General features: G+C 41.6%; 1 protein-coding gene across 1 annotated transcript in view; it reads left to right on the top strand.

Annotated features, from left to right (window-relative positions):
* The window catches only part of LOC106608419 (SH3 domain-containing protein 19), a 44,039-nt gene extending 21,290 nt beyond the window's left edge, over positions 1 to 22,749 (top strand). Inside the window, exons 8-14 of the mRNA XM_045721404.1 lie at positions 1,962 to 2,244; positions 3,858 to 4,125; positions 5,590 to 5,642; positions 5,947 to 6,182; positions 20,970 to 21,110; positions 21,405 to 21,482; positions 22,445 to 22,749. Of these exons, the coding sequence (XP_045577360.1) occupies positions 1,962 to 2,244; positions 3,858 to 4,125; positions 5,590 to 5,642; positions 5,947 to 6,182; positions 20,970 to 21,110; positions 21,405 to 21,463 (1,040 nt within the window). The 3' untranslated portion in view covers positions 21,464 to 21,482; positions 22,445 to 22,749. The remainder of the gene's footprint in view (positions 1 to 1,961; positions 2,245 to 3,857; positions 4,126 to 5,589; positions 5,643 to 5,946; positions 6,183 to 20,969; positions 21,111 to 21,404; positions 21,483 to 22,444) is intronic.
* Positions 22,750 to 24,000: the final 1,251 nt, after the last annotated feature.

Raw genomic sequence — 24,000 nt, forward strand, 5'->3', positions numbered from 1 at the left:
ATGGCATGCGCGACAGAGAGGGAGAAGCGTCCATCCATGATGTATACGGGTAAGATAGTCTAGCTAGCTACATTTTCAGATATTACACGTTTCTAATTTTGACAGAAAGTTAAAGCATAGCGTTAGCTAGCTAGCTAACGTTAGCTGGCTGGCTCGTTAGCTAACGTTACGTGTACGAGCTGTGTAGTAATATTATTCGTATCTCCGAGCTATTTGCATTGCTAGTTATAGCCTAATGTTAGCTAGCTATCAGGGTAGTAACGTTATGAGTTGGGATTATGGTTCATTGTTCAGCTAGCTCTGAGTCTCTAGCTGGCTAGATGTCTAAACAAAACACTCTATTATTCAAGTAACCATTTCAATACAATGTTCATGTTGTTACTGCGACAAATGTCGATAGACGTAGCTGGTAAATTTGCTCTGGCTATCTACTGCGATTTCAGAGCACTGTCTGAGTGTGCTAGAGCGCAGAATAACTGGCGAATTTACGAACACTCAACACCCGTTGAATATGGCCGGAGTCAGTTAATGTTGGAGGGGGGAAAAAAAGTAATTAAATTGTTGCCAGCAGCACAGTTGCAGTCACCAACACTCTGGATAACATGAAAACAGCCTAACCAGCGAGGGCGAGCAGTTCTCTCGTTTGTGTCCGGAAGTAGTTAGCCAACGTTAGCCACTTAGCTTGGGTGCTCGACTGTTGTTGTTAAGTCAGAACGCTCGGCTCAACCCTACTCTGCCGGAGCGTCCACTAAACGCTCCCAATTTAGGAATGTACAATCTGACAACGCTCTGGGCATTAGTAAACACCCCCCTGATTGAATTAACGAGCCCAACCGTAGTATAACTACAGTCTGTCCTTATGCATAGACTGCTTTAAGATACTTCATTTAAAAAAAATGTGTACGTTTATTTAACTAGTCAGTTAAGAACAAATTCTTATTTACAATAACGGCCTAGGAACAGCGGGTTAACTGCCTTGTTCAGCGGCAGAACGCCATATTTTTACCATGTCAGCTCGGGGATTCAATCCACCAACCTTTCGGTTACTGGCCCCAACGCTCTAACCACTAGGCTACCTTCCGTGTAAAGCAACCCACCGTGTAAAAGCAACCCACCTTGTAAAGCAACCCACCTTGTAAAGCAACCCACCGTGTAAAAGCAACCCACCGTGTAAAAGCAACCCACCGTGTAAAAGCAACCCACCGTGTAAAGCAACCCACCGTGTAAAGCAACCCACCGTGTAAAGCAACCCACCGTGTAACCGTGTAAAGCAACCCACCGTGTAACCGTGTAAAGCAACCCACTGTGTAAAGCAACCCACCTTGTAAAGCAACCCACCGTGTAAAGCAACCCACCGTGTAAAGCAACCCACCTTGTAAAGCAACCCACCGTGTAAAGCAACCCACCTTGTAAAGCAACCCACCTTGTAAAGCAACCCACCTTGTAAAGAAACCCACCGTGTAAAGCAACCCACCGTGTAAAGCAACCCACCTTGTAAAGCAACCCACCGTGTAAAGCAACCCACCGTGTAACCGTGTAAAGCAACCCACCTTGTAAAGCAACCCACCGTGTAAAAGCAACCCACCTTGTAAAGCAACCCACCGTGTAACCGTGTAAAGCAACCCACCTTGTAAAGCAACCCACCATGTAAAGCAACCCACCGTGTAAAGCAACCCACCTTGTAAAGCAACCCACCGTGTAAAGCAACCCACCGTGTAAAGCAACCCACCGTGTAAAGCAACCCACCTTGTAAAGCAACCCACCGTGTAAAGGAAAGAGTGCCATGATTGTGTGTAAACATAACTACTTGTGTGTGTGTGTGTGTGTGTGTGTGTGTGTGTGTGTGTGTCTTAGTCAGTTCATTCAGTTTCCTGTGGGAACATCAAGTTATGGACATAACTGTTTCCTGTGACTGTATTAACTTTTCTCTCACCTTCAACCTTCTCTTCTTCTCTCTCCAGTGCCCCTGCCTGCGTCCGGACTAGCCGTACCCGAGAACAGGAGATCCTCTCTGGACTCTAAATCCTCCATCCAGACCCCCATACCCCCATCCCTAGTACCCTTAACCCCATCCCTAGTACCCCTAACCCCAGCCCTAGTACCCTTAACCACATCTCTAGTACCCCTAACCCCAGCCCTGGCTCTACCCCAAGTGGGTCCTAGACCTCCAGTTTTATCCTCAGCTCCAGCCCAAAACAAAACCCCGCTGGTCTCCTCTGAGTGTGAACCTCCTCTTCCTTCTCGGTAAGTAAGTGTGTGTGTGTGTGTCCATGTCCTGGACTCCTGATTTGATTTTTATTTGGATCTCTTTTAGTCCCCATTTGGACTAATCTTCCAAGAGTCCTTAAACATTAAAATACAATCTCCTCTCCTCTCCTCTCCTCTCCTCTCCTCTCCTCTCCTCTCCTCTCCTCTCCTCTCCTCTCCTCTCCTCTCCTCTCCTCTCCTCTCCTCTCCTCTCCTCTCCTCTCCTCTCCTCTCCTCTCCCTATCATCTCCCTCTCCTCTCCTCTCCTCTCCTCTCCCTATCATCTCCCTCTCCTCTCCTCTCCCTATCATCTCCCTCTCCTCTCCTCTCCTCTCCTCTCCTCTCCTCTCCTCTCCTCTCCTCTCCTCTCCTCTCCCTATCTCCCTCTCCTCTCCTCTCCCTATCATCTCCCTATCATCTCCCTCTCCTCTCCTCTCCTCTCCTCTCCTCTCCTCTCCTCTCCTCTCCTCTCCTCTCCTCTCCTCTCCTCTCCTCTCCTCTCCTCTCCTCTCCCTATCATCTCCCTCTCCTCTCCTCTCCTCTCCCTATCATCTCCCTCTCCTCTCCTCCTCTCCTCCTCTCCTCTCCCCATCATCTCCCTCTCCTCTCCTCCTCTCCTCTCCCCTCCTCCCCTCCTCTCCTCTCCCTATCATCTCCCTCTCCTCTCCTCTCCCTATCATCTCCCTCTCCTCTCCTCTCTCCTCCCCTCCTCTCCCCTCCTCCCCTCCTCTCCTCTCCCTATCATCTCCCTCTCCTCTCCTCTCCTCTCCCTATCATCTCCCTCTCCTCTCCTCTCCTCTCCTCTCCTCTCCTCTCCTCTCCTCTCCTCTCCTCTCCTCTCCTCTCCTCTCCTCTCCCTATCATCTCCCTCTCCTCTCCTCTCCCTATCATCTCCCTCTCCTCTCCTCTCCCCTCCTCTCCCTATCATCTTCTCTCCTCTCCCTATCATCTCCCTCTCCCCTCCTCTCCTCTCCCTATCATCTCCCTCTCCTCTCCTCCTCTCCTCTCCTCTCCCTATCATCTCCCTCTCCTCCTCTCCTCTCCCCTCTCCTCTCCCTATCATCTCCCTCTCCTCTCCCCTCCTCCCCTCCTTTCCTCTCCCTATCATCTCCCTCTCCTCTCCTCTCCCTATCATCTCCCTCTCCTCTCCTCTCCTCTCCTCTCCTCTCCTCTCCTCTCCTCTCCTCTCCTCTCCTCTCCTCTCCTCTCCCTATCATCTCCCTCTCCTCTTCCCTCCTCTCCCTATCATCTCCCTCTCCCCTCCCCTCCTCTCCTCTCCCTATCATCTCCTCTCCCCTCCTCTCCTCTCCCTATCATCTCCCTCTCCCCTCCTCTCCTCCTCTCCTCTCCCTATCATCTCCCTCTCCTCTCCCCTCCCCTCCTCTCCCTATCACCTCCCTCTCCTCTCCTCTCCTCTCCTCTCCCTATCATCTCCCTCTCCTCTCCTCTCCTCTCCTCTCTCTCCTCTCCTCTCCTCTCCTCTCCTCTCCTCTCCTCTCCTCTCCTCTCCTCTCCTCTCCTCTCCTTTCCTCTCCTCTCCTCTCCTCTCCTCTCCTCTCCTCTCCTCTCTCTCCTCTCCTCTCCTCTCCTCTCCTCTCTGTGCGTGTCAGACCCCAGGGAGTGTTTAAGATGCTCCCTCTCCGGCCCCCTCCCATGAAGACTGTTCCTGGTCGACACCCACCTCTCCAGGCTGTCTCCTCCTCCTCTACCACATCATCCAATAAGCCACCCCCTGCCCAGGCTGTAGCCGCCCCCGCTGCCACATCAGCCAATCAACAGGCTGTCCTTGCCCCCTGCACCACTCCATCAGCCAATCAGCCGCAGGGTCAGAGGGCACCAAAGAGAGGCCCCCCTGTACCTCTGTACAAGAGTTACATGGTAAACACTAACATCTACATTGGCTTTACTATATACACTGCATACAGAAAGTATTCAGACCCTTTGACTTGTTCCACATTTTTGTTACATTACAGCCTTATTCTAAAATGGATTAAATTAATGTTTTCCCCTCAATACCCCCAAAAAGGACAAAGCAAAAACATTTTTTTTTTTATACATTTTTGCAAATTTATAAAAAATAAAAAACATAAATATCACATTTCCATAAGTATTCAGACCCTTTACTCAGTACTTTGTTGAAGCACCTTTGGCAGCGATTACAGCCTTGAGTCTTCTTGGGTATGACGTTACAAGCTTGGTACACCTGTATTTGGGGAGTTTCTCCCGTTCTTCTCTGCAGATCCTCTCAAGCTCTGTCAGGTTGGATGGGGAGCGTCGCTGCACAGCTATTTTCAGGTCTCTTTCAATACATTTGCAAACATTTCTTATAAACCTGTTTCTGCTTCATCATTATGGGGTATTGTGATGTCATTGTGGGTTATTGTGATGTCATTATGGGGTATTGTGATGTCATTATGGGGTATTGTGATGTCATTATGGGGTATTGTGATGTCATTATACGGTATTGTGTGTAGATTGATGAGGGGGGAAAAAACTATTGGAATCCATTTTAGAATAAGGCTGTAAGGTAACAAACTGTGGAGAAAGTGAAGGGGGGGGGTCTGAATACTTTCTGAATACACTGAATGTGTACAATATACAGTCAACATTTTGGACACCTACTCATTCAAGGGTTTTTCTTTATTTTTACTATTTTCTACATTGTAGAATAATAGTGAAGACATCAAAACTATGAAATAACACATATGGAATCATGTAGAAACCAAAAAAGTGTTAAACAAATCAAAATATATTTTATATTTGAGTTTCTTCAAAGTAGCCACCCTTTGCCTTAATGACAGCTTTGCACTCTCTTGGCAGGTAGGTATAATCAGTGTTAGCATGTTAGCATGTCTGAAGGGTCTGGGTAAGTATAACCAGTGTTAGCATGTTAGCATGTCTGAAGGGTCTGGGTAGGTATAACCAGTGTTAGCATGTCTGAAGGGTCTGGGTAGGTATAATCAGTGTTAGCATGTCTGAAGGGTCTGGGTAGGTATAATCAGTGTTAGCATGTCTGAAGGGTCTGGGTAGGTATAATCAGTGTTAGCGTGTCTGAAGGGTCTGGGCAGGTATAATCAGTGTTAGCATGTTAGCATGTCTGAAGGGTCTGGGCAGGTATAATCAGTGTTAGCATGTTAGCATGTCTGAAGGGTCTGGGATCGCGCCTCTGAGGACAACATCCAATTCTAAGCCTCCTTCTGACAAAAACAGCCTATCAGAATCCATATCTGATGGCAAGATCCAATCAGAACGTCCGGTAATTCCTCCCAGCCTTTAGCAGCACACTTGTTGTTTTCTTCCTGTGTTTAATTTTTCTGTTTTTGTTCATCTGCCCTCCTTCAGCCCATCCTTCCATCTCATCCCAGTGGAGAGAAGCCCCCGCTGGTCACTGTCAGGTAGGACACAGACGGACGGACGGACGGACGGACGGACAGTATAGATAATTAGACAGACAGACAGACAGACAGACAGACAGACAGACAGACAGACAGACAGACAGACAGACAGACAGACAGACAGACAGACAGACAGAGACAGTCAGACAGACAGACAGACAGACAGACAGTATAGATAATCAGACAGACAGACAGACAGACAGACAGACAGACAGAAGTAGGAAGAAGAGATCGACAGACAGACAGACAGACAGACAGACAGACAGACAGACAGTAATGTATTGTTAACCCCTTTCTGTGCTAGTGGTCCGAGGTGTGTGGCACAGTTTGACTACGAGAGGGAGGAGGAAGACGAGCTGACCTTCTACGAGGGTGATGTCATCTCTCTGACGGAGGTGATTGGTCAGGAGTGGGGGCGGGGACAGATCCACGGGCGAATAGGAATCTTCCCTCTGGCCTTCACCGAGGTCCTTGAGGAACCGCCTCCGTCGGCAGGGAAACAGCCCGTTGTCGAGAAGACCACGAAGATGGATTCCTCAGGTGAGCGAGAACCGAGGTCCTTCAGTTACTCGACTATAAGACCTTGATTGGACTTTGCCTTTCAAGTTCCGGACATTTAGTCAACAATCGTTTCTTGACCAAAGCTAAATATACAGTCGTGGCCAAAAGTTTTAAGTGACACAAATATTAATTTTCACAAAGTTTGCTGCCTCAGTATCTTTAGATGTTTTTGGTCAGATGTTACTATGGAATACTGAAGTATAATTACAAGCATTTCATAAGTGTCAAAAGGCTTTTATTGACAATTACATGAAGATGATGCAACGAGTCAATATTTGCAGTGTTGACCCTTCTTTTCTCAAGACCTCTGCAATCCGCCCTGGCATGCTGTCAATTAACTTCTGGGCCACATCCTGACTGATGGCAGCCCATTCTTGCATAATCAATGTTTGGAGTTTGTCAGAATTTGTGGGTTTTTGTTTGTCCACCTGCCTCTTGAGGTTTGACCACAAGTTCTCAATGGGATTAAGGTCTGGGGAGTTTCCTGGCCATGGACCCAAAATATTGATGTTTTGTTCCTTCGAGCCACTTAGTTATCACTTTTGCCTTATGGCAAGGTGCTCCATCATGCTGGAAAAGGCATTGCTCGTCACCAAACTGTTCCTGGATGGTTGGGAGAAGTTGCTCTCGGAGGATGTGTTGGTACCATTCTTTATTCATGTTCTTAGGCAAAATTGTGAGTGAGCCGACTCCCTTGGCTGAGAAGCAACCCCACACATGAATGGTCTCAGGATGCTTTACTGTTGGCATGACACAGGACTGATGGTAGCGCTCACCTTGTCTTATCCGGACAAGCTTTTTTCCGGATGCCCCAAACAATCGGAAAGGGGATTCATCAGAGAAAATTACTTTACCCCAGTCCTCAGCAGTCCAATCCCTGTACCTTTTGCAGAATATCAGTCTGTCCCTGATGTTTTACCTGGAGAGAAGTGGCTTCTTTGCTGCCCTTCTTGACACCAGGACATCCTCCAAAAGTCTTCGCCTCACTGTGCGTGCAGATGCACTCACACCTGCCTGCTGCCATTCCTGAGCAAGGTGCCCCGATCCCGCAGCTGAATCAACTTTAGGAGACGGTCCTGGCGCGTGCTGGACTTTCTTGGGCGGCCTGAAGCCTTCTTCACAACAATTGAACCGCTCTCCTTGAAGTTCTTGATGATCCGATTTAAAAAAATATATATATATATTTCAACTTTATTTAACCAGGTAGGCTAGTAAATGAGAACAAGTTCTCATTTACAACTGCGACCTGGCCAAGATAAAGCATAGCAGTTCGACAACATACAACAACACAGAGTTACACATGGAATAAACAAAACATACAGTCAATAATACAGTAGAACAAAAGAAAACAAAAAGTCTATATACAGTGAGTGGAAATGAGGTAAGTTAAGGCAATAAATAGGCCATGGTGGCGAAGTAATTACAATATAGCAATTAAACACTGGAATGGTAGATGTGCAGAAGATGAATGTGCAAGTAGAGATACTGGGGTGTAAAGGAGCAAGATAAATAAATAAATACAGTATGGGGATGAGGTAGTTGGATGGGCTGTTTACAGATGGGCTATGTACAGGTGCAGTGATCTGTGAGCTGCTCTGACAGCTGGTGCTTAAAGCTAGTGAGGGAGATATGAGTCTCCAGCTTCAGTGATTTTTGCAGTTCATTCCAGTCATTGGCAGCAGAGAACTGGAATGAAAGGCAGCCAAAGGAGGAATTGGCTTTGGAGGTGACCAGTGAGATATACCTGCTGGAGCGCGTGCTACGAGTGGGTGCTGCTATGGTGACCAGTGAGCTGAGATAAGGTGGGGCTTTACCTAGCAGAGACTTGTAGATGACCTGGAGCCAGTGGGTTTGGCGACGAGCATGAAGCGAGGGCCAGCCAACGAGCGGGTACAGGTCGCAGTGGTGGGTAGTATATGGGGCTTTGGTGACAAAACGGATGGCACTGTGATAGACTGCATCCAATTTGTTGAGTAGAGTGTTGGAGGGTATTTTATAAATGACATCGCCGAAGTCGAGGATCGGTAGGATGGTCAGTTTTACGAGGGTATGTTTGGCAGCATGAGTGAAGGATGCTTTGTTGCGAAATAGGAAGCCGATTCTAGATTTAATTTTGGATTGGAGATGATTGATGTGAGTCTGGAAGGAGAGTTTACAGTCTAACCAGACACCTAGGTATTTGTAGTTGTCCACATATTCTAAGTCAGAGCCGTCCAGAGTAGTGATGCTGGACGGGCGGGCAGGTGCGGGCAGCGATCGGTTGAAGAGCATGTATTTAGTTTTACTAGTGTTTAAGAGCAGTTGGAGGCCACGGAAGGAGAGTTGTATGGCATTGAAGCTCGTCTGGAGGGTTGTTAACACAGTGTCCAAAGAAGGGCCAGAAGTATACAGAATGGTGTCGTCTGCGTAGAGGTGGATCAGAGAATCACCAGCAGCAAGAGCGACATCATTGATGTATACAGAGAAGAGAGTCGGCCCAAGAATTGACCCTGTGGCACCCCCATAGAGACTGCCAGAGGTCCGGACAACAGGCCCTCCGATTTGACACACTGAACTCTATCAGAGAAGTAGTTGGTGAACCAGGCGAGGCAGTCATTTGAGAAACCAAGGCTGTTGAGTCTGCCAATAAGAATGTGGTGATTGACAGAGTCGAAAGCCTTGGCCAGGTCGATGAAGACGGCTGCACAGTAATGTCTCTTATCGATGGCGGTTATGATATCATTTAGGACCTTGAGCGTGGCTGAGGTGCACCCATGACCAGCTCTGAAACCAGATTGCACCTAAATCAACCATTTATCGCTATGCAATCTTACTGGCAGCAATATCCTTGCCTGTGAAGCCTTTTTTGTGCAAAGCAATGATGACGCCATGTGTTTCCTTGCAGATAACCATGGTTGACAGAGGAAGAACAATGATTCCAAGCACCACCCTCCTTTTGAAGCTTCCATTCTGTTATTCGTACTCAATCAGCATGACAGAGTGATCTCCAGCCTTGTCCTCGTCAACACTCACACCTGTGTTAACGAGAGAATCACTGACATGACGTCAGCTGGTCCTTTTGTGGCAGGGCTGAAATGCAGTGGAAATGTTTTTTGGGGGATTCAGTTCATTTGCGTGGCAAAAAGAGGGACTTTGCAATTAATTGCAATTCATCTGATCACTCTTCATAACATTCTGGAGTATATGCAAATTGCCATCATACAAACTGAGGCAGCAGACTTTGAAAATTAATATTTATGTCATTCTCAGAAATTTTGGCCACGACTGTAGACAGAATACTACTTTACCAAAGTAGTATTCCAAATATAGACAGAATACTACATGACCAAAACTAAATATAGATTTCTAGTGCATTTACATTTGACATGTTAGTAATTTAGCAGATAGCTAGGTGGGACAACCACATATTACAGTAGTTAGTATATTCAGATAGCTAGGTGGACAACCACATATTACAGTAGTTAGTATATTCAGATAGCTAGGTGGGACAACCACATATTACAGTAGTTAGTATATTCAGATAGCTAGGACAACCACATATTACAGTAGTTAGTATATTCAGATAGCTAGGACAACCACATATTACAGTAGTTAGTATATTCAGATAGCTAGGACAACCACATATTACAGTAGTTAGTATATTCAGATAGCTAGGTGGACAAACACATATTACAGTAGTTAGTATATTCAGATAGCTAGGTGGGACAACCACATATTACAGTAGTTAGTATATTCAGATAGCTAGGACAACCACATATTACAGTAGTTAGTATATTCAGATAGCTAGGACAACCACATATTACAGTAGTTAGTATATTCAGATAGCTAGGTGGGACAACCACATATTACAGTAGTTAGTATATTCAGATAGCTAGGTGGACAACCACATATTACAGTAGTTAGTATATTCAGATAGCTAGGTGGAACAACCACATATTACCGTAGTTAGTATATTCAGATAGCTAGGACAACCACATATTACAGTAGTTAGTATATTCAGATAGCTAGGTGGACAACCACATATTACAGTAGTTAGTATATTCAGATAGCTAGGTACAACCACATATTACAGTAGTTAGTATATTCAGATAGCTAGGGACAACCACATATTACAGTAGTTAGTATATTCAGATAGCTAGGGGACAACCACATATTACAGTAGTTAGTATATTCAGATAGCTAGGTGGACAACCACATATTGCAGTAGTTAGTATATTCAGATAGCTAGGTGGACAACCACATATTACAGTAGTTAGTATATTCAGATAGCTAGGTGGAGCAACCACATATTATAGTAGTTAGTATATTCAGATAGCTAGGTGGACAACCACATATTACAGTAGTTAGTATATTCAGATAGCTAGGAGGACAACCACATATTACAGGAGTTAGTATATTCAGATAGCTAGGTGGACAACCACATATTACAGTAGTTAGTATATTCAGATAGCTAGGACAACCACATATTACAGTAGTTAGTATATTCAGATAGCTAGGACAACCACATATTACAGTAGTTAGTATATTCAGATAGCTAGGTGGACAACCACATATTACAGTAGTTAGTATATTCAGATAGCTAGGTGGGACGACCACATATTACAGTAGTTAGTATATTCAGATAGCTAGGTGGACAACCACATATTACAGTAGTTAGTATATTCAGATAGCTAGGTGGACAACCACATATTACAGTAGTTAGTATATTCAGATAGCTAGGACAACCACATATTACAGTAGTTAGTATATTCAGATAGCTAGGACAACCACATATTACAGTAGTTAGTATATTCAGATAGCTAGGTGGACAACCACATATTACAGTAGTTAGTATATTCAGATAGCTAGGACAACCACATATTACAGTAGTTAGTATATTCAGATAGCTAGGACAACCACATATTACAGTAGTTAGTATATTCAGATAGCTAGGTGGACAACCACATATTACAGTAGTTAGTATATTCAGATAGCTAGGTGGGACAACCACATATTACAGTAGTTAGTATATTCAGATAGCTAGGTGGACAACCACATATTACAGTAGTTAGTATATTCAGATAGCTAGGTGGACAACCACATATTACAGTAGTTAGTATATTCAGATAGCTAGGGACAACCACATATTACAGTAGTTAGTATATTCAGATAGCTAGGTGACAACCACATATTACAGTAGTTAGTATATTCAGATAGCTAGGACAACCACATATTACAGTAGTTAGTATATTCAGATAGCTAGGTGGACAACCACATATTACAGTAGTTAGTATATTCAGATAGCTAGGACAACCACATATTACAGTAGTTAGTATATTCAGATAGCTAGGACAACCACATATTACAGTAGTTAGTATATTCAGATAGCTAGGTGGACAACCACATATTACAGTAGTTAGTATATTCAGATAGCTAGGTGGACAACCACATATTACAGTAGTTAGTATATTCAGATAGCTAGGTGGGACAACCACATATTACAGTAGTTAGTATATTCAGATAGCTAGGTGGACAACCACATATTACAGTAGTTAGTATATTCAGATAGCTAGGTGGACAACCACATATTACAGTAGTTAGTATATTCAGATAGCTAGGGACAACCACATATTACAGTAGTTAGTATATTCAGATAGCTAGGACAACCACATATTACACTAGTTAGTATATTCAGATAGCTAGGACAACCACATATTACAGTAGTTAGTATATGCAGATAGCTAGGTGGACAACCACATATTACAGTAGTTAGTATATTCAGATAGCTAGGTGGACAACCACATATTACAGTAGTTAGTATATTCAGATAGCTAGGACAACCACATATTACAGTAGTTAGTATATTCAGATAGCTAGGACAACCACATATTACAGTAGTTAGTATATTCAGATAGCTAGGTGGAACAACCACATATTACAGTAGTTAGTATATTCAGATAGCTAGGTGGACAACCACATATTACAGTAGTTAGTATATTCAGATAGCTAGGTGGACAACCACATATTACAGTAGTTAGTATATTCAGATAGCTAGGTGGACAACCACATATTACAGTAGTTAGTATATTCAGATAGCTAGGGACAACCACATATTACAGTAGTTAGTATATTCAGATAGCTAGGGACAACCACATATTACAGTAGTTAGTATATTCAGATAGCTAGGTGGACAACCACATATTACAGTAGTTAGTATATTCAGATAGCTAGGTGGACGACCACATATTACAGTAGTTAGTATATTCAGATAGCTAGGTGGACAACCACATATTACAGTAGTTAGTATATTCAGATAGCTAGGTGGACAACCACATATTACAGTAGTTAGTATATTCAGATAGCTAGGGACAACCACATATTACAGTAGTTAGTATATTCAGATAGCTAGGTGACAACCACATATTACAGTAGTTAGTATATTCAGATAGCTAGGTGGACAACCACATATTACAGTAGTTAGTATATTCAGATAGCTAGGTGACAACCACATATTACAGTAGTTAGTATATTCAGATAGCTAGGTACAACCACATATTACAGTAGTTAGTATATTCAGATAGCTAGGACAACCACATATTACAGTAGTTAGTATATTCAGATAGCTAGGTGGACGACCACATATTACAGTAGTTAGTATATTCAGATAGCTAGGTGGACAACCACATATTACAGTAGTTAGTATATTCAGATAGCTAGGTGGACAACCACATATTACAGTAGTTAGTATATTCAGATAGCTAGGACAACCACATATTACAGTAGTTAGTATATTCAGATAGCTAGGACAACCACATATTACAGTAGTTAGTATATTCAGATAGCTAGGACAACCACATATTACAGTAGTTAGTATATTCAGATAGCTAGGTGGACAACCACATATTACAGTAGTTAGTATATTCAGATAGCTAGGACAACCACATATTACAGTAGTTAGTATATTCAGATAGCTAGGACAACCACATATTACAGTAGTTAGTATATTCAGATAGCTAGGACAACCACATATTACAGTAGTTAGTATATTCAGATAGCTAGGTGGACAACCACATATTACAGTAGTTAGTATATTCAGATAGCTAGGTGGACAACCACATATTACAGTAGTTAGTATATTCAGATAGCTAGGTGGACAACCACATATTACAGTAGTTAGTATATTCAGATAGCTAGGTGGACAACCACATATTACAGTAGTTAGTATATTCAGATAGCTAGGTGGACAACCACATATTACAGTAGTTAGTATATTCAGATAGCTAGGTGGACAACCACATATTACAGTAGTTAGTATATTCAGATAGCTAGGTGGACAACCACATATTACAGTAGTTAGTATATTCAGATAGCTAGGTGGACAACCACATATTACAGTAGTTAGTATATTCAGATAGCTAGGTGGACAACCACATATTACAGTAGTTAGTATATTCAGATAGCTAGGTGGACAACCACATATTACAGTAGTTAGTATATTCAGATAGCTAGGTGGACAACCACATATTACAGTAGTTAGTATATTCAGATAGCTAGGTGACAACCACATATTACAGTAGTTAGTATATTCAGATAGCTAGGTGGACAACCACATATTACAGTAGTTAGTATATTCAGATAGCTAGGTGGACAACCACATATTACAGTAGTTAGTATATTCAGATAGCTAGGTGGGACAACCACATATTACAGTAGTTAGTATATTCAGATAGCTAGGACAACCACATATTACAGTAGTTAGTATATTCAGATAGCTAGGTGGACAACCACATATTACAGTAGTTAGTATATTCAGATAGCTAGGACAACCACATATTACAGTAGTTAGTATATTCAGATAGCTAGGACAACCACATATTACAGTAGTTAGTATATTCAGATAGCTAGGTGGGACAACCACATATTACAGTAGTTAGTATATTCAGATAGCTAGGTGGACAACCACATATTACAGTAGTTAGTATATTCAGATAGCTAGGTGGACAACCACATATTACAGTAGTTAGTATATTCAGATAGCTAGGTGGACAACCACATATTACAGTAGTTAGTATATTCAGATAGCTAGGACAACCACATATTACAGTAGTTAGTATATTCAGATAGCTAGGACAACCACATATTACAGTAGTTAGTATATTCAGATAGCTAGGTGGACAACCACATATTACAGTAGTTAGTATATTCAGATAGCTAAGGACAACCACATATTACAGTAGTTAGTATATTCAGATAGCTAGGTGGACAACCACATATTACAGTAGTTAGTATATTCAGATAGCTAGGACAACCACATATTACAGTAGTTAGTATATTCAGATAGCTAGGTGGACAACCACATATTACAGTAGTTAGTATATTCAGATAGCTAGGTGGACAACCACATATTACAGTAGTTAGTATATTCAGATAGCTAGGTGGACAACCACATATTACAGTAGTTAGTATATTCAGATAGCTAGGTGGACAACCACATATTACAGTAGTTAGTATATTCAGATAGCTAGGTGGACAACCACATATTACAGTAGTTAGTATATTCAGATAGCTAGGTGGACAACCACATATTACAGTAGTTAGTATATTCAGATAGCTAGGGACAACCACATATTACACTAGTTAGTATATTCAGATAGCTAGGTGGACAACCACATATTACAGTAGTTAGTATATTCAGATAGCTAGGTGGACAACCACATATTACAGTAGTTAGTATATTCAGATAGCTAGGTACAACCACATATTACAGTAGTTAGTATATTTAGATAGCTAGGTGGACAACCACATATTACAGTAGTTAGTATATTCAGATAGCTAGGTGGACAACCACATATTACAGTAGTTAGTATATTCAGATAGCTAGGTGGACAACCACATATTACAGTAGTTAGTATATTCAGATAGCTAGGTACAACCACATATTACAGTAGTTAGTATATTCAGATAGCTAGGGACAACCACATATTACAGTAGTTAGTATATTCAGATAGCTAGGGACAACCACATATTACAGTAGTTAGTATATTCAGATAGCTAGGTGGACAACCACATATTACAGTAGTTAGTATATTCAGATAGCTAGGACAACCACATATTACAGTAGTTAGTATATTCAGATAGCTAGGTGGACAACCACATATTACAGTAGTTAGTATATTCAGATAGCTAGGTGGACAACCACATATTACAGTAGTTAGTATATTCAGATAGCTAGGACAACCACATATTACAGTAGTTAGTATATTCAGATAGCTAGGTGGACAACCACATATTACAGTAGTTAGTATATTCAGATAGCTAGGACAACCACATATTACAGTAGTTAGTATATTCAGATAGCTAGGGACAACCACATATTACAGTAGTTAGTATATTCAGATAGCTAGGTGGACAACCACATATTACAGTAGTTAGTATATTCAGATAGCTAGGTGGACAACCACATATTACAGTAGTTAGTATATTCAGAATTCTAGGAGGACAACCACATATTACAGGAGTTAGTATATTCAGATAGCTAGGTGGACAACCACATATTACAGTAGTTAGTATATTCAGATAGCTAGGGGACAACCACATATTACAGTAGTTAGTATATTCAGATAGCTAGGACAACCACATATTACAGTAGTTAGTATATTCAGATAGCTAGGTGGACAACCACATATTACAGTAGTTAGTATATTCAGATAGCTAGGTGGACAACCACATATTACAGTAGTTAGTATATTCAGATAGCTAGGTGGACAACCACATATTACAGTAGTTAGTATATTCAGATAGCTAGGGGACAACCACATATTACAGTAGTTAGTATATTCAGATAGCTAGGTGGACAACCACATATTACAGTAGTTAGTATATTCAGATAGCTAGGTGGACAACCACATATTACAGTAGTTAGTATATTTAGATAGCTAGGTGGAACAACCACATATTACAGTAGTTAGTATATTCAGATAGCTAGGTGGACAACCACATATTACAGTAGTTAGTATATTCAGATAGCTAGGTGGACAACCACATATTACAGTAGTTAGTATATTCAGATAGCTAGGACAACCACATATTACAGTAGTTAGTATATTCAGATAGCTAGGACAACCACATATTACAGTAGTTAGTATATTCAGATAGCTAGGTGGACAACCACATATTACAGTAGTTAGTATATTCAGATAGCTAGGTGGACAACCACATATTACAGTAGTTAGTATATTCAGATATCTAGGTGGACAACCACATATTACAGTAGTTAGTATATTCAGATAGCTAGGAGGGACAACCACATATTACAGTAGTTAGTATATTCAGATAGCTAGGTGGACAACCACATATTACAGTAGTTAGTATATTCAGATAGCTAGGTGGGACGACCACATATTACAGTAGTTAGTATATTCAGATAGCTAGGACAACCACATATTACAGTAGTTAGTATATTCAGATAGCTAGGTGGACAACCACATATTACAGTAGTTAGTATATTCAGATAGCTAGGACAACCACATATTACAGTAGTTAGTATATTCAGATAGCTAGGTGGACAACCACATATTACTGTAGTTAGTATATTCAGATAGCTAGGTGGACAACCACATATTACAGTAGTTAGTATATTCAGATAGCTAGGTGGACAACCACATATTACAGTAGTTAGTATATTCAGATAGCTAGGAGCAACCACATATTACAGTAGTTAGTATATTCAGATAGCTAGGTGGACAACCACATATTACAGTAGTTAGTATATTCAGATAGCTAGGTGGGACAACCACATATTACAGTAGTTAGTATATTCAGATAGCTAGGGACAACCACATATTACAGTAGTTAGTATATTCAGATAGCTAGGTGGACAACCACATATTACAGTAGTTAGTATATTCAGATAGCTAGGTGGGACAACCACATATTACAGTAGTTAGTATATTCAGATAGCTAGGGACAACCACATATTACAGTAGTTTGTATATTCAGATAGCTAGGACAACCACATATTACAGTAGTTAGTATATTCAGATAGCTAGGTGGACAACCACATATTACAGTAGTTAGTATATTCAGATAGCTAGGTGGACAACCACATATTACAGTAGTTAGTATATTCAGATAGCTAGGACAACCACATATTACAGTAGTTAGTATATTCAGATAGCTAGGTGGACAACCACATATTACAGTAGTTAGTATATTCAGATAGCTAGGTGGGACAACCACATATTACAGTAGTTAGTATATTCAGATAGCTAGGTGGACAACCACATATTACAGTAGTTAGTATATTCAGATAGCTAGGTGGACAACCACATATTACAGTAGTTAGTATATTCAGATAGCTAGGACAACCACATATTACAGTAGTTAGTATATTCAGATAGCTAGGACAACCACATATTACAGTAGTTAGTATATTCAGATAGCTAGGGACAACCACATATTACAGTAGTTAGTATATTCAGATAGCTAGGTGGGGCAACCACATATTACAGTAGTTAGTATATTCAGATAGCTAGGTGGACAACCACATATTACAGTAGTTAGTATATTCAGACAGCTAGGTGGACAACCACATATTACAGTAGTTAGTATATTCAGATAGCTAGGACAACCACATATTACAGTAGTTAGTATATGCAGATAGCTAGGTGGACAACCACATATCACAGTAGTTAGTATATTCAGATAGCTAGGACAACCACATATTACAGTAGTTAGTATATTTAGATAGCTAGGTGGAACAACCACATATTACACTAGTTAGTATATTCAGATAGCTAGGTGGACAACCACATATTACAGTAGATAGTATATTCAGATAGCTAGGACAACCACATATTACAGTAGTTAGTATATTCAGATAGCTAGGTGGACAACCACATATTACAGTAGTTAGTATATTCAGATAGCTAGGTGGACAACCACATATTACAGTAGTTAGTATATTCAGATAGCTAGGTGGACAACCACATATTACAGTAGTTAGTATATTCAGATAGCTAGGTGGGACAACCACATATTACAGTAGTTAGTATATTCAGATAGCTAGGTGGACAACCACATATTACAGTAGTTAGTATATTCAGATAGCTAGGTGGGACAACCACATATTACAGTAGTTAGTATATTCAGATAGCTAGGACAACCACATATTACAGTAGTTAGTATATTCAGATAGCTAGGTGGACAACCACATATTACAGTAGTTAGTATATTCAGACAGCTAGGTGGGACAACCACATATTACAGTAGTTAGTATATTCAGATAGCTAGGACAACCACATATTACAGTAGTTTGTATATTCAGATAGCTAGGACAACCACATATTACAGTAGTTAGTATATTCAGATAGCTAGGTGGACAACCACATATCACAGTAGTTAGTATATTCAGATAGCTTGGTGGGACAACCACATATTACAGTAGTTAGTATATTCAGATAGCTAGGACAACCACATATTACAGTAGTTAGTATATTCAGATAGCTAGGTGGACAACCACATGTTACAGTAGTTAGTATATTCAGATAGCTAGGACAACCACATATTACAGTAGTTAGTATATTCAGATAGCTAGGTGGGACAACCACATATTACAGTAGTTAGTATATTCAGATAGCTAGGTGGACAACCACATATTACAGTAGTTAGTATATTCAGATAGCTAGGACAACCACATATTACAGTAGTTAGTATATTCAGATAGCTAGGTGGACAAATACATATTACAGTAGTTAGTATATTCAGATAGCTAGGTGGACAACCACATATTACAGTAGTTAGTATATTCAGATAGCTAGGACAACCACATATTACAGTAGTTAGTATATTCAGATAGCTAGGTGGAACAACCACATATTACAGTAGTTAGTATATTCAGATAGCTAGGACAACCACATATTACAGTAGTTAGTATATTCAGATAGCTAGGTGGACAACCACATATTACAGTAGTTAGTATATTCAGATAGCTAGGTGGACAACCACATATTACAGTAGTTAGTATATTCAGATAGCTAGGACAACCACATATTACAGTAGTTTGTATATTCAGATAGCTAGGACAACCACATATTACAGTAGTTAGTATATTCAGATAGCTAGGTGGACAACCACATATCACAGTAGTTATTATATTCAGATAGCTTGGTGGGACAACCACATATTACAGTAGTTAGTATATTCAGATAGCTAGGACAACCACATATTACAGTAGTTAGTATATTCAGATAGCTAGGTGGACAACCACATGTTACAGTAGTTAGTATATTCAGATAGCTAGGACAACCACATATTACAGTAGTTAGTATATTCAGATAGCTAGGTGGGACAACCACATATTACATTAGTTAGTATATTCAGATAGCTAGGTGGACAACCACATATTACAGTAGTTAGTATATTCAGATAGCTAGGGACAACCACATATTACAGTAGTTAGTATATTCAGATAGCTAGGTGGACAAATACATATTACAGTAGTTAGTATATTCAGATAGCTAGGTGGACAACCACATATTACAGTAGTTAGTATATTCAGATAGCTAGGACAACCACATATTACAGTAGTTAGTATATTCAGATAGCTAGGTGGAACAACCACATATTACAGTAGTTTGTATATTCAGATAGCTAGGACAACCACATATTACAGTAGTTAGTATATTCAGATAGCTAGGTGGGACAACCACATATTACAGTAGTTAGTATATTCAGATAGCTAGGTGGACAACCACATATTACAGTAGTTAGTATATTCAGATAGCTAGGTGGACAACCACATATTACAGTAGTTAGTATATTCAGATAGCTAGGTGGACAACCACATATTACAGTAGTTAGTATATTCAGATAGCTAGGTGGACAACCACATATTACAGTAGTTAGTATATTCAGATAGCTAGGTGGACAACCACATATTACAGTAGTTAGTATATTCAGATAGCTAGGACAACCACATATTACAGTAGTTAGTATATTCAGATAGCTAGGACAACCACATATTACAGTAGTTAGTATATTCAGATAGCTAGGTGGACAACCACATATTACAGTAGTTAGTATATTCAGATAGCTAGGTGGACAACCACATATTACAGTAGTTAGTATATTCAGATAGCTAGGTGGACAACCACATATTACAGTAGTTAGTATATTCAGATAGCTAGGACAACCACATATTACAGTAGTTAGTATATTCAGATAGCTAGGACAACCACATATTACAGTAGTTAGTATATTCAGATAGCTAGGTGGGACAACCACATATTACAGTAGTTAGTATATTCAGATAGCTAGGTGGGACAACCACATATTACAGTAGTTAGTATATTCAGATAGCTAGGTGGAACAACCACATATTACAGTAGTTAGTATATTCAGATAGCTAGGTGACAACCACATATTACAGTAGTTAGTATATTCAGATAGCTAGGACAACCACATATTACAGTAGTTAGTATATTCAGATAGCTAGGTGGACAACCACATATTACAGTAGTTAGTATATTCAGATAGCTAGGTGGACAACCACATATTACAGTCATAGTCAGTATGTTTGTCCTCAGTAAAGATGTAAAAAGTCCTACTTTTTCTACTGTGAGTCTGTTGACCATATAGACAGGATCTAACATGAGAAGTGAATTGTTGGATGGGAAACAGATCTTCTCTCTTGTCAGAGGTTCTGAGCTATGACTGGAATGTTTGTATGTGTGCAGCACACACTCCTTAGTCAGCTGAATGTGTGTCGCTGTGTGTGTCGCTTCCCAGGTCTGACTGCAGAGGATCTGTCGTTCCAGCAGGGGGCGCTGATCAGAGTAACACAGCGTGTCGACGCAGACCGGACCAGAGGAACACTGGACGGACCGGAGGGAATGTTCCCCACTACTTACCCACACACCTGTAATACAGGTGAGCCACTCGGAGCAGGTGAAGTTTGCCCGTAGACACTGCTTTTGGGCTAACTGCCTTGTTCTGAGGCAGAACGACAGATTTGTACCTTGTCAGCTCGGGGATTTGAACTTTCAACCTTTCGGTTACTAGTCCAACGCTCTAACCACTAGGCTACCCTTGCCACCCCACTAATGGTTGTTAGGATTGGGGGGAGGGGAAACTGATCCTAGATCTGTACCTAAGGGAGACTTTACCCTGGGCTAACGCACATTTTGTTCAGAGTTTAACCATATTAAATGCTCCTCTCTGCAGCCCAGCCAATGAGGGACCAGCCTGTGGCCAAGGGCGTGTTTGATTTCAGTGCAGAGTGAAGATGAACTCTGACTAAAGGTAGGCCTGCTCAGCTCTGTGTGTGTCACAGGGTTTTTCCGTTACAGGCTGACTACACCGCTCCCGAGCGTTGCAAAATAAATTTAGAAATCTATGTTATTCAATTATTGCGCCAACGAGCGTCTGTGTTGCCAAGGGCTAATACGGAACCCAAACCGGCTGCGCGCGTGTGCGCCATCGTTCATAAATGTATTTTGTCCCCCTACACCAAACACGATCACGACACACAGGTTGAAATATCAAAACAAATTCTGAACCAATTATATTAATTTGGGGACAGGTCGAAAAGCATTAAACATTTATCGCAATTTAGCTAGCTAGCTTGCACTTGCTAGCTAATTTGTCCTTTTTAGCTAGCTTTCTGTTGCTAGCTAATTTGTCCTGGGATATTAACATTGAGTTGTTATTTTACCTGAAATGCACAAGGTCCTCTACTCCGACAATTAATCCACACATAAAACGGTCAACCGAATAATTTCTAGTCGTCTCTCCTCCTTCCAGGACTTTTCTTCTCTTGACTTTATATTGCGATTGGCAACTTTCATAAATTAGCTGCATTACCGCCACTGACCTCGTTCGTCTTTCAGTCACCCACGTGGGTATAACCAATGAGGAGATGGCACGTTGGTACCTGCTTCTATAAACCAATGAGGAGAACTGACTTCTATTTTAGCCCTTGGCAACACAGACGCTCGTTGGCGCATGCGAGCAGTGTGGGTGCAATAATTGAATAACATAGATTTCTACATTTATTTTTGCAACGCTCGCGCACGGTGTAGTCAGCCTGTAAAATAGAATAGAATATACCGTTTTGTAATGATGTGCAAATAGTTGAAGTACAAAAGGGAAAATAAACTCTCTCTCTCCCCTCTTTCCCTCTTTTTCTTTCTCTCTCTCTCTCTCCCCCTCTGTCTCGCTCTCACTCTCCATCCTTCTCCGTCTCTCCCCCCTCTCTCTACCAGGCGGGGGAGGTGGTAACGGGTGGAGGCAGTAGATGAGGAGTGGTATCTGGGGGATGCAGGAGGGAGGCAAGGCCTGGTCCCCAAAAACAACCTGACACTTGTGCCTGTCACCTACAAATAGGACTATGGATGTACACTGTGTATTAGAGAGAGAGAGAGACTGTGAGAGAGAGCGAGAGAGACTGTGAGAGAGAGCGAGACTGTGTTAGAGAGCGAGAGACTGTGTTAGAGAGCGAGAGACTGTGTTAGAGAGCGAGAGAGTGAGAGAGAGCGAGAGACTGTGGGAGAGAGCGAGAGACTGTGAGAGAGCGAGAGACTGTGAGAGAGAGCGAGAGACTGTGTTAGAGAGCGAGAGACTGTGTTAGAGAGCGAGAGACTGTGTTAGAGAGCGAGAGACTGTGAGAGAGAGCGAGAGACTGTGAGAGAGAGCGAGAGACTGTGTTAGATAGCGAGAGACTGTGAGAGAGAGCGAGAGACTGTGTTAGAGAGCGAGAGACTGTGTTAGAGAGCGAGAGAGTGAGAGAGAGACTGTGTTAGAGAGCGAGAGACTGTGAGAGAGAGCGAGAGACTGTGAGAGAGAGCGAGAGACTGTGTTAGAGAGGGAGAGACTGTGTTAGAGAGCGAGAGACTGTGCGAGAGAGCGAGAGACTGTGCGAGAGAGCGAGAGACTGTGCGAGAGAGCGAGAGACTGTGCGAGAGAGCGAGAGACTGCACGAGAGAGCGAGAGACTGCGCGAGAGACTGCGCGAGAGACTGCGCGAGAGACTGCGCGAGAGAGCGAGAGACTGCGCGAGAGAGCGAGAGACTGCATGAGAGAGCGAGAGACTGTGTTAGAGAGAGCGAGAGACTGTGTTAGAGAGCGAGAGACTGTGAGAGAGAGCGAGAAACTGTGTTAGAGAGCGAGAAACTGTGTTAGAGAGCGAGAGACTGTGAGAGAGAGCGAGACTGTGAGAGAGAGCGAGACTGTGAGAGAGAGCGAGACTGTGAGAGAGCGAGAGACTGTTATAGCCATATTCCCCCACCAGGAATTAGGATAATGATCATCAGCCACAAAAAAATTCAAAACCGTGTACCTACCTACCTACCTGTAGCTTCCCTGTGGCTCAGTTGGTAGAGCATGGTGTTTGCAACGCCAGGGTTGTGGGTTCGATTCCCACAGGGGGGCCAGTACAAAAAAAAAATGCATGAAATGAAATGTATTCATTCACTACTGTAAGTCGCTCTGGATAAGAGCGTCTACTAAAATGTACTAATCAGCTGGTCGTGTATTTCAGAATGGAACTGTAAGTGCTTTATATGAGGAGAATTTCTAACTTCTTTTTAAGCCAAATTTTAACGTTGTCAGTGCATGACTATAGGTGACATGTTGATTAATAAGTGGAAGTTAAGAGTTCACCCCTGTGTTATATTACTGTATATCTGGACATTCCATACAGGCTTTCTTTTTAAAATCCCAATAAAAGCATGATTAAATGTTGTAATGCAACTGGTTTCACATCATTATTTTTCTTGTAGTCAGATGAGTTTTCAGACCTTTCTCTCTCTCGCCCCTCGTGG

The sequence above is a fragment of the Salmo salar genome, chromosome ssa07, assembly GCF_905237065.1.
Source record: "Salmo salar chromosome ssa07, Ssal_v3.1, whole genome shotgun sequence".
NCBI classification, from domain to species: domain Eukaryota; kingdom Metazoa; phylum Chordata; class Actinopteri; order Salmoniformes; family Salmonidae; genus Salmo; species Salmo salar.